Source organism: Cicer arietinum, chromosome 4 (genome assembly GCF_000331145.2).
Source record: "Cicer arietinum cultivar CDC Frontier isolate Library 1 chromosome 4, Cicar.CDCFrontier_v2.0, whole genome shotgun sequence".
Lineage (NCBI taxonomy): Eukaryota > Viridiplantae > Streptophyta > Magnoliopsida > Fabales > Fabaceae > Cicer > Cicer arietinum.
Genome location: NC_021163.2, coordinates 22,406,023 through 22,418,044, shown reverse-complemented (window position 1 = coordinate 22,418,044; position 12,022 = coordinate 22,406,023). Strand labels below are relative to the sequence as shown.

Sequence of the window (12,022 nt, the reverse complement as noted above, 5' to 3'; positions counted from 1 at the left end):
AGGAAACGTGACTTGACTAAGCTTCTTGACCGGGCAATAATCAAAACGTGGGAAAGACTCATCTTTAGGGTTTTGACGTGGCAAATAACTGAAGCTAAGTCAAATTAGGGTTTTGACTAAGCAAAGGACAAAAGATTAGTCTGTTTAGGGTTTGACCTTGTGGATGGCAGTTTCGTAATATGTTAAAAAAACTTTAATACACCACAACCCGAACCGGACGGGCGGCGGCACGCGCGCGTGTGGTGGTCCATTTGCTTGCATTCTCCCTCCTTCACCAAATTGCGGTGCCCCTTGGGGCCCAACCCAATTGTGAAACTAACTCCTTATAAAGGTCATAAATGAGTGTGTTCCCTCCAATGTGGGACTTCTCATTTTTCAATTCACACGTTAAAAGCCATCGTCAATGCCATTTATCTTTCATCATTTCCAACAAATTTCAGTAAAATATAGTATGCGAATCAACACGAGGGTAGACTATATTGTACAATTTTCAAGACCACTTGTGCAAAGATTTGTTCTCATTCACTTTCACTATATGTTTCCTTTGGTTTACCCGATTGAAGGTAATAAACCATATAATTACAGCCAAACTATGCTCTGATAGAGGGATCATAAACAATGACGTTCACTAGCTCTGGTGCATGTCTTGATTGACAATAAGTTGGCAAAATCACAGTGTAACACTGATTTTAGCAAAAACTACACTTTAGGGGTTCAACAAAATTACAATGCCACCTTGATTTCACAAAACTTAACTCTAACCCAAACATGCACCAAACATTGCAAGTTAACAAATTAATCATCCAAAGTTGAACTAAATACTTAGGCCATATGATTATTCAGCTGGCATGACCACCCTTCAGGGAAATAACAAATTCTAATATTCTAAAATCGTACATCAATTCGTTCAACAATGACTTTCATCATTCTTCTAAATAACTGATCTCTTTCTCCCACTTAAGGCCAAACATTTGCCGACCAAAAGGTACAATGAGATTATACCGAAATACCTGCAAAAGAAAAAGAGATGTATTAAAACTGCATTACAACCATCAAAGACATAATTCAATACTTGCAAGAATCATATTCAGTTCTCCAATTTCCTGCAAACATTAGCACGACAAAATGACCCAACCAGCTCACCTTATCATTAATTTCTTTTAACTGCAATTTCAAAGCCTCTGAACTTTCAACCCACACAGAGTGATCTCCACTGCATTTATTTGCCCAAGCTTTCTTCAAGGACATCCTCCATTCAGATATTCTAGACCTTATCTCTTTGTTAAGCTCGACCCACTCCGGTGCACATCTATTTTTCGAGAGGATTCTGTATAAGGTGTCTTCAGCTGGATCCGCATGAGGATTTGTGTCAAGCTTTAGTGGCTTGCCTTTCCCAGGCAATTTTTCAAATTGGCCTTCTTCCATTGAATGCCATATTCTTTGCTCAACAACGTTGATCAAGTCAGTTTCTGACCTGTCTAACAGCCAAACTTGTGTTAAACAAAACCAGATGATGATGACAATTGACAAAACAAACACCAAATCATCAAAAGCATTGTATACAAGCAAGACCAATTATACTGTACTATTAACTTGGTGATATATCACTTTTTTTAATGTTCTGTCATATTCTCATTTATAATCAAAACATATACATCTTATGTTACGTACTAACATGGCATTATTGGTAGACATGACAGCCAATAGCAACCAGTGCCTCAAGTTCACAGATCCCTGAACCCGTTGGCAATTTTATTAACCAACCATTGGGAAGATATGAAAAGCGACCATATACATACTGATACTAAGGGCATAGCACTGGTGCATTTGGTAGTTTTGGTGCAACTAGAGTTTCCCTGGTGTCAATCCATTTCTTACATATTAATATATATAAAGACCCCAACTGAGGTAAAATAATTACTATTTACTAATTTGGTCATCAAATATTATACATATCGATCAAATTAATCTCTGACGGGTCTAAAGGCTAAAGTTTCACTGATGAACATCCTAAAAATAATTAATTTGACCTATCAAACACAAATACTGGCACGAATACAACACTGACACATCAACAATCTGACATAACTAATTAAATGAAAGTAATCAATATATTGGTGTCGTGTCGGTGTCATAGAATTTGACCAATATTTGAGATTTTTAAGCATCAAATTGGTGGACCAAAAAGTTTGAACCTTCAATCTTGTAAACAAAGATACATATAAAATATTGGAAGTTCTAATTACATGCGTTTGGTTTCATATTCAGAATAAATTGACAAATGTTAACAGAGTATCGTGGGCAGTTAATAATATTTGACAAGGAATGAAAACCATAATTTTGAGTAAAAAAGTAAAGAATTTCATGTATTCAGTAAGCACTTGAATCCATCGAATAAGCGAAAGAGACGATATGAATAAAAGAAAAAGTTAATTTTGTGATTGTAAAAGAGGGAATTGTGTGTATGTCCAATACCTAACATTGTTGCGCTGGCCACGAAGTTCAGGAGGAAGTTTGCGATCATTAACGGCGTCAATTACAGTTGAAAGACGATCAACTAGCTTCTTATTATCTGGTTTAGAATTACCGGAAGACGACGACGATGAACAAAATCTGACGGTGGAAACTGAAGAGTTCTGCAAGCAGAGGAGGGAGAGCAAATTGAGAGATCCAAATCTCTCAAGGCGAAGATACGTCGCCGAGCCCATCTCTTCTCTCAGACTACCAACGACCAACCGACTTGCTTCCTTTCATTAATATTTCTGAGTTTTTTTTTTTTTGATAAATAAATGGTCTCAGCTCTCTTTTGTGTAAATACATCCATCGTGGCAATTTGGAATTATGTAGCTTTCTTTTTTTACTTACTTTTAACGATTAATAAAGTTAAATTTAGTGGAATGAATTAAACTTTGAGTTTAAATTTTAATAAAAAAAATATATAGATTCTTATAATTATTATAAATATATAATAGTCTTATTAATATTTTATAATTTAAAAACTTATTTTCAAATATTAATAATATGAAAAATTAAGTTGATATTGTTTCTTAATTCTTTTAACAAATTGTTCTCTTTAATTTTAGCGATTATTGAAAATATAAAACTCAATAAATTTAAGGATTTAATTCAATACTATTACATAAGAACATTTTTCAATGTGTCATATGGACATATTGGACATCTCTTAGATATTGGCATTTTTTGAAATATATATTAATCTTAAAAAAATAATAAATTCTATTATAATTAATTCATAATAAAATTTTGGTGACCTAACAATATATAATAAAACAATTTTTTTTATGATTTAAACATGCAGCAAACACCTTTTAACAGTATATAACAAAATAAGACTTAATTACATGTAAAGAGATTAAGTCAAGGTATTATTTCAGTTTTATCTGTACAATTCTTAAAAAGTTGACTAACTCTCTAAATTATTTTTTACAAAAAGACAAATTATTACCTCGTTTTTTTATTATAGATGTATTTGGATCATTAAGATATAAACTACTGTAAAAAAAATAAATCGAATATATTATTTCTTTCAAAATAAAATTTATCTCTCCTTTTAGGATTAGTATTGTCAAGTTTCACCTCATTCAAATTACTAATTCCAATATTTTCTCAATTACATGGGTGCCAAAATGGTTCTCCATCTTTGACATGAGCCTTTCATCCCTTTCATCAGATTTAATACATCCTCTATAAAACATATGTAAAAAGAAATGGTATTTTGCACCATACCATTATTACTAGTCAGATTAGAGTAATTATAACGAGAGGAAAAGGTAAAGGGAGTAACAGTTCTTCATGTGGATTGAATTACTAACTTTATTGATTCAAGGAAAATGTATATATACCATACAAAAGAATGAGAACTGGTCAAAATAGAGAACTAACATTAGAGTTAGTCAACTAAGTCTCAAAAATAACAAACTAATCACATTTAACTAACGTAACTAACATAACTGTAACATAAAACTAACTATTATTTACAATAGTATTCAATACCTTCCACAAGTTGGAGAGTGGATGTCAAGAACTCCCAACTTGGACAAAAGATGTCAGTGAGCTGATCTTTTGAAGAGATAGGGAGAAGATGAAATAGGTTGGATTGAAGCTTTTCACGAATGACATGATAGTCAATCTTAATATGCTTCGTTCTTTCGTGAAATGTCTGAGTTCACAACGATGTGGCAAGCAGATTTGCTGTCACAAAACAGCTTTAATGGAAGTAACAGCGAGGCCTTGCAGCAGATACATGAACCATTGAAGTTCGTAAATAGTAGATGCTAGAGCACGATACTCAATCTCCTATAATGAATGAGAGATAATGGTTTACTTCTTTGATTTCCACAAAATCAAAGAGTTGTCGAGGTAAATACAGAAACCAATAACAGAACCCCGAGTTTGGAGGCAAGTTGTCCAATCAGAATCGCTCAAAGCTTTCAATTGTAGATATTAGCTGAAAAGAAAAAAAGACCGTGTCATGGAGCTTTCTTTTAAGTAATGTAAAACATGGTGCTGTCAGCAGTAGTAGCAGAAGGTTGAACCATGAGTGTAGAGCAAGGCTTCGAAGCAAGAAGACCAACATCAGATATAAGGTTTAACACATACCAACATTAGCAGATTGAAAGTTGTATCCAATTGTTGTTTGATGGCGTTGATTTCATGTAGAGGGGGCAATAATTATCAAATCATCAACATAGATGAGTATGATTGAGAATGAGGAACCAATAGATTTAGTGAACATAGCGTGGTTGCTTTGAGATTGAGTGTACCCTGCGAAGAGAAGAAAGACGATAGATTGGAGAACCATTGACGACTCAATTGTTTAACACCATAAGTTCATTTGTTGAGGCCACAAACAACATACGCATTTAGTGGATGGAAACTCAGTGGGAGAGACTCTTATTAATAATTTGAAATTAGATAAGTTTAGAACCATAAAGAATTTCTAATGTAAGAATCTAGAAGTGCTTTAATTATAGAAAAACGTGGGATTTATCTAGAAGTGGGTATTAACTAGGAAACTCCTAGAAATATGTTTAGAGTTATCTATTTGTACCTATAAATACTCTCTTGTATTTGACATTAAACATCAAGAAAATTGTGAGTTTTCTATTATAAATATTTTTCTTTCTCTAAGATAGTGGTATCAAAGCTTGTTTATGAGAGTTGAGAAATGGCGACTCGTGATTGCACTACTTTCCACTTTGCTTGGCTCTTAAGGTGTATGGGAGATTGTAGAAAAACGCTATGATGAGTCACAAGACGAAGAGGGATTGTCTCAAGTTGAGAATGAGGTTTTGGTAAAGACAAGGAAGAAGGATCAATAAGCTCTTACTCTCATTCATCAATTTTTGAATGATTCTTTGTTTGAAAAGGTTGTTGATGCTAAGAGTTCAAAGAAAGATTGGAAGATTTTGGAGAAATCACTCCAAGACATTGACAAAGTGAAAAAGATAAGACTTCAATCTCTAAGGGGAGTTTTCAAAGCTTTGAAGAGGAAGGATTTTGAATCAAATTCAGATTATTCCTCAAGGGTGAAGACAATTGTTAATCAGTAAGGTTCTTATGTCGAAAAATATAATGTTTATCTTGAACTTAAGAACTATTGAAACAAAATATTTAAAGATGAATGGCCAAGATGAAGTATGACGTTGGCATATGAAGTATGGCTACTTAAACTTTGGTGCACTTAAAATTAAGGGATAAAAGAATATGGTGAAAGAGATGCCATCAATCAATCATCCAAATCAATTGTGTGAAGGTTGTCTTCTTGGCAAGCAAACTAGAAAAAAGTTCCCTAAAGAAGCCACATCAAAAGTAACTAAGCCACTACAACTTGTGCATATCGACTTGTGTGGGTCAATCAATCCATCTTCATTGGATAAGAGTAAATATTTCATTCTCTTTATTAATGACTTTAGTAGAAAAACTTAGATTTATTTCTTACAGTAAAAATCAGAAGCTTTTATTGCTTTCAAGAACTTCAAAGCTCTTGTAGAAAACTAGAGCGGTCATGAAATCAAAGCTTTGAGATATGATTGAGGAGGTGAATTCACTTCGAATGAGTTTGATTAATTATGTTCAACTCATGGAATTCTTCGTCCATTGATAGTTTCAAGATCTTCGCAATAGAATGAAGTAGCCAAGAGAAGTAATAGAACTATTTTTCACATGAAAAAATGCATGCTATAATCCAAAAGGATGCCAAAGGAGTTTTTGGCTGAAGCATTTCCTTGTGCGGTCTATTTGGAAAATCTCTCTCAAAATTCAAATGTCAAAGAAGAAAGCCTAGTATTAATCACTTGATGAGCGAAGCATATGCACATGTGCCACAACAAGGAAGATCGAAAGCTTGATGAGCGAAGCATCAAACATGTCTTTTTTGATTATGATCCGCATTCTAAAAGATACAAGTTGTACAACCCACACAACAATAAGGTAGTGGTGAATCGTGATGTCGAATTTGATGAAGATGCTACATGGAATTGAGAAGCTCAAGAAGAAAATAACTATAATTTCCTTTCATATTTTGAAGAAGATTAAGAGACCACAACACTAGTACAAGATGCAACTTCACCTTCTTCACATCCTCCTTCACCTACTTCTCTAGATGAAAGTTAAAGCGAAAGACCAATTAAGAAGAAAGATATAGAATACATTTATGAAAGGTCAACTAAAGTTACTCTTGACCTTGAAGAGTTGTATTGTCTCTCGGCGGATAGTGAGCCATTAAATTATGGCAAAGCAGTGAAACATAAAAGATGAGAGAAGCCATGGATGAAGAGATCAAATCAATTGTGAAGAACATCACTTGTGAGTTAATAACTCTTCCAATAGGTCATGAAGCAATTGAAGTCAAATGGGTGTACAAGACTAAAAAAATGCTAATGGAGAGAGCATGGTATAGTCGCATCAACAAATACTTCCAAGACAATGGGTTTGCTCGTTGTCTTAATGAATATTCTCTTTATGTAAAGTCTGTGATAATGGAGATATTTTGATTGTTTGTCTCTATTTGGTTGATCGTATATTCACTGGGAACAATCCAAGTTTATTTGAATAGTTCTAAAAGGCCATGGCGTTTGAATTCGAGATGACTGATGTTGGGCTCATGTCATACTACTTAGGCTTATAAGTAAAGCAATTGGAAGAAGGTATATTTAACTCTCAAGAAAATTATGTGAAGGAAGTTTTGAAGAAATTTAAAATGTTCGATTGCAATCTAGTGAACACAATAATGGAGAGTGAATTGAAGTTGTCGAAGTTTGAAGATGGACAAAAAGACCCTTCTTTTTTCAAAATCATCATTGGAAGCCTAAGATACTTAACATTTACAAGGCCTGACATTCTATATGCTGTTTGAGAATGAGTCATTTCGTGGAAGCCCCTAATCCAGTGACAGTTACTAAGAGGTTACTCCGCTACCTAAAAGGTCTTTTAATGATTTTAAACTCTTTTGATTATGTGATAGGGACTTTGCGGGAGCTATTGGTGATATAAATAGTATTAGTGTCTTTATATTTTTCATGGGGGACTATCCTTTTTCGTGGAGCTCAAACAAGCAACCTATTGTCACACTTTCAACATGTGAGTCAGAGTATATAGCAGCAACATCTTGCACTTGCGATGCCATTTAGCTAAGGAGATTATTGGAGGAACTTCATATACCACAAAAGGAAGCTATTGATATTTGTATAGACAACAAGTTTGCACAAGCACTGACATAGAATCCAATGTTTCATGATTGCAACAAGCACCTACACACAAGGTATCATTTCATTAGATAATCAAGAAAGAAGTTGAGCTTAAATATGTGAAGACTCAAGATCAAGTTGCAGATATTTTTACAAAGCCGTTAAAATATGAAGACTTTCAAAGACTAAGAACAAGACTTGGAATGAAGAAGAAAATTTCAAATTAAAAAGGAACATTGTTATTAATAATTTGAAATTATGTAAGTCCAGAACCATATAGAATTTTGGCTAAATTACATTTTTGGTCCTTTAACTTAATCTCAGGTAACGTTTTAGTCCTTTATCTTTTTTTTTTCCCAATTTAGTCCTTTATTCCTAACAATATCAAATAAAGTATGAAAATATGAGTTTATTTGAAGATTTGCGTCACGAATTTGATGAAATTTGTATTATATTGAAGAATATAATTAATTTTATGAGTTTTGATTGAATTTTTTTTTTGAATTTTTGTATAAAAAAGGATAACATTGTTGAAATTTTAAAACATAAAGGATAACATTGTTGAAATTTTAAAACATAAAATATCAAATTGTCACTTAAAATTAAAATAAAGGACCAAGTCGGGAAAAAAAAAAGATAAAGGACTAAAACGTTACCTGAGATTAAGTTAAAGGACCACAAATGTAATTTAGCCTAGAATTTTTATGTAAGAATCTAGAAGTGCTTTAATTATAGAAAAATATGGGATGTATCTAGAAGTTGGTATTAATTAAGAAACACCTAAAGATGTGTCTAGAGTTATCTATTTGTACCTATAAATGCTCCCTTGTACTTGACATTAAACATCAAGAAAATTATGAGTTTTCTATTAGAAATATTTTCTTTTTTCTAACAGAGGCATATAGACTTCTTCATCTATGTCTCCCATGTAGAAAATCATTGTTGACGTCTAACTAATGAATGGACCAATTTTGTGAGGCATCAAAATGGCAAGGATGAGACACACAATTGTTAGCTTAGCCATGAGACTAAAGGTATCGTTGAAGTCTACACCCTCAATTTGGGTGTAGCATTTAGCGACTAAATGTTCCTTGTAACGTTCGAGAGAGCCATCTGAATGGAGTTTGGTCTTGTAGACCCATTTGCATCCATTTGGTGTTTTTCCTTGAGTTAATTTAATAAGAAACCAATGTTGTTGGGTTGAACAACTTTGAGCTCATCATCCATAGCCTTGACCCAATGTGGGAATGTAGATGTTTGTTTAAAAATCTTAGGTTCATCATGTGAAGAGATGGCCATAATAAAATTTGTACCTATAAATACTCCCTTGTACCTAAATTTGGTTGTACAAGGGAGTATTTATAGGTACAAATCTTATCGTTGAAGTCCACACCCTCAATTTGGGTGTAGCATTTAGCGACTAAATGTTCCTTGTAACGTTCGAGAGAGCCATCTGAATGGAGTTTGGTCTTGTAGACCCACTTGCATCCATTTGGTGTTTTTCCTTGAGTTAATTTAATAAGAAACCAAGTGTTATTGGGTTGAACAACTTTGAGCTCATCATCCATGGCCTTGACCCAATGTGGAAATGTAGATGTTTGTTTAAAAATCTTAGGCTCATCACGTGAAGGGATGGCCATAATAAAATTCTTATGGTTAGAGGGTAAATTATGATACAGTAATATAGAAGATAAAGGATACATGTAGCTTGCATTAGATAATTTAATACTCACAAATAAATAATGACGAAAAAGAGAATAAACACGAATCCAGTATAAAGATCATTTTTGAAAATAAACAAGTAAATAAAGGGTCAGTCTAAGAAATGAATTGAATTATGACTCCACCCGATAATGGTGGTTAATTAGTATTAAGACAAAGAGGTCTAATCTCCCAAACTTTTTCATCATTCAAAGATAAATTTAAACAACCCTAATTGTCATCAGCGTGACATGGCCCATCTTCCCAGCCGCAAAGGTGTTTTTCCAATTTACTAAGTTAGATGATTATTTTGAAACTCTAGACTTGAGTTTGTTTATTGAAGACAAACAAATGAGGCTACTCGTGCGCTAACGTAGGTAGCCACATCTATAGTTGGTACTCATATTTTTACTGATATTCCAAATTATATTCATGACATTCTTATTAATGAAATGCTATAGGCACTTTTGAGTCGAGAGAAAAAAGTTAGATGGTTATTTTAGAACATTTATATCTAAATATTTTATACAATGACTATATAAATTTTAATACACATGAAATTATTTGATTTGTCCACTTCATCGAGGTATTTGTATCGATTATAACAAAAGAGTACCAAAGTGTTCACCTTGGAGGAAATAAATTACATGGTTTTTTTTTTAAATTTATCTGCAACCGAAAACAAAATCTTAAAAAAACCGTTGGTGAAAAATTAATATATTTTGTCTAAAATTTGAATTTCATCATCCATTATTTATATATAAGATTAGAGGGAGTAGAATATTCATGTAATTGATTTTTATCTCTTATTGTTTTGAATAACAATTTTATTGGCCTTCAAGGGGTGATGAAATTCTTTCTCCTTTTAAATGGTCAAACATTAATGACCATTAATACATTTGTTTGAATGTTACTTTGAACTAAATAATTAAAACTTCATCATCGATGTCAAATTATATGTCATTTTATCAATTTCACGTAAATTAAGTGTAGTATCCTAATTTTATCCAACTACTCAAAAATAATTTAAAAATAAAAGTAATAATATGTTTAATAAATATTTTATAATTATTATTATAAAATCTAAAAAATTATCATTTTACAAATCTAACCCAATTTTGAGTCCATAATTTACATAATTATTCCCATTTAGCACCAAAAATGAATTAAAATAAAAATAAATAAATAAAAAGAGAGTTGTGTATTACACGAAGAGGTAAAAAAATAGATGCAGTAAAAAACACAAACTGAAACACGAAGAACAGAAAAGGTATTTTCTTTTCCTCCTTTTATATTATAATCATTTTGTTGTTATACAAATGTAATGTTCCAATATAAAATAAGTTATGAAAAAATAAAAATAAAAACTTGGTTGGTATACAAATGTAATGGCAGTAGGAATATAAATAAATAAGATAAATCATGAAGAAGAAGATAGAAAAAATAAAACTGAAAATTTAAACATTGGACGACGACACTTTTTGGTACTGTCATGCTCGACCTCTTGATTTCTTCCCCTCCCTCTGAGTCTCCACGCTCCCTCTCGGTCTTTTCCTTCTCCCTCTAAGTCTCTTCTTTTTTTCTTTCTTTCTTTATCTCTTTCTTTTTTTTTTTTCCTGCTTTTTTTCTCAACTCTTATCTTTTCTCTCAATCGCGATGATGTTGGCTTTTACTTTCTTTCACACCTTTTATAAAAATAAGTAGGGTTAATATGTGTTTTATATATTAGTATTTTTTTTTTATATTATTATATGATATTCTTCTTTTTCTCTTTAATTTATTTTACTTTTTTATTATTAGATATTAAAATTATTATTTTGGACTTGAAACTTTTTATGTAGCTTTATGCTTTTAACATTCATTTTTTTGGGAAAACAAACAAGTCAAATTTTTTTTATATTAAATTTAATTATTTTCTAACAAATACTTTAAATCTTCCAAAAAAAAATTATTAAAGGTTAACTAAATGTGTCATTCTTTTATATTTGAGTTGTCGCAAGTTGTACAATTTGACAGTTCTAGAACTTAAATTTATAAATAAATTAATCTCAAATCAACTTTTAAATTTAATTAAGTAGATGTGATATCATTTTAATTTTTGAGTTGTTAAGACACAAATTGTACCACTTGGTGGTTTTAAAACCAAAAATAATAAAATATTCTTAAATGAATTAACTAAATGAGACATCTATTTACTCCTTGAGTCTTTGAGACACTATTTTTATGACTTGATAGTTTTAACACTCGTATTTCAAAAATAATTATTCAAATAAAAAAAAACTCATTTTTTTCTCATCAAAATAACCTTTTTTTTTTTATCATTAACAAAATACATTTTTTTTAAAAGCAATCAGCACATCTGTATTTTCTATTCAAGAACTATGTAGCATTGATTTCTCCATCGCACTGGAGATACGTTGGAGTAAGATCACACTCTTGTCAAACAAATAAAAAAAATATTTGTTTCCCTCTCTTTCATAGCATGCATTTATTTCAAAATCACATTAAAAAACAATTGATATTTATAATTAATAATAAGGAGAAATAAATATATTTATGTTAATAATAATTTTGCTAAATTAATTGTAGGTAACCGTATTTAATGAATATGG

The 12,022-nt window shown here is 31.6% G+C and overlaps 1 protein-coding gene across 1 annotated transcript; it reads right to left on the bottom strand.

The window, feature by feature from the left end:
• Positions 1–500: 500 nt before the first annotated feature.
• LOC101500104 (uncharacterized) lies at positions 501–2,790 on the bottom strand. The gene is made up of 3 exons (XM_004497517.4): positions 2,476–2,790; positions 1,144–1,474; positions 501–1,010 (listed from the first exon to the last, which is right to left on the bottom strand). The coding sequence occupies exons 1-3, from the start codon at positions 2,706–2,708 to the stop codon at positions 924–926; spliced, it is 651 nt and encodes a 216-aa protein (XP_004497574.1). The 5' UTR covers positions 2,709–2,790; the 3' UTR covers positions 501–923.
• Positions 2,791–12,022: the final 9,232 nt, after the last annotated feature.

Coding starts and splice junctions, on each gene's coding strand:
- LOC101500104 (XM_004497517.4), bottom strand. CDS start 2,708: ATGGGCTCGGCGACGTATCTTCGCCTTGAGAGATTTGGATCTCTCAAT. Junction 1,475..2,475: donor GGCCAGCGCAACAATGTTAG/GTATTGGACATA, acceptor GCTGTTAGACAG/GTCAGAAACTGACTTGATCA. Junction 1,011..1,143: donor TAAAAGAAATTAATGATAAG/GTGAGCTGGTTG, acceptor TTTCTTTTGCAG/GTATTTCGGTATAATCTCAT.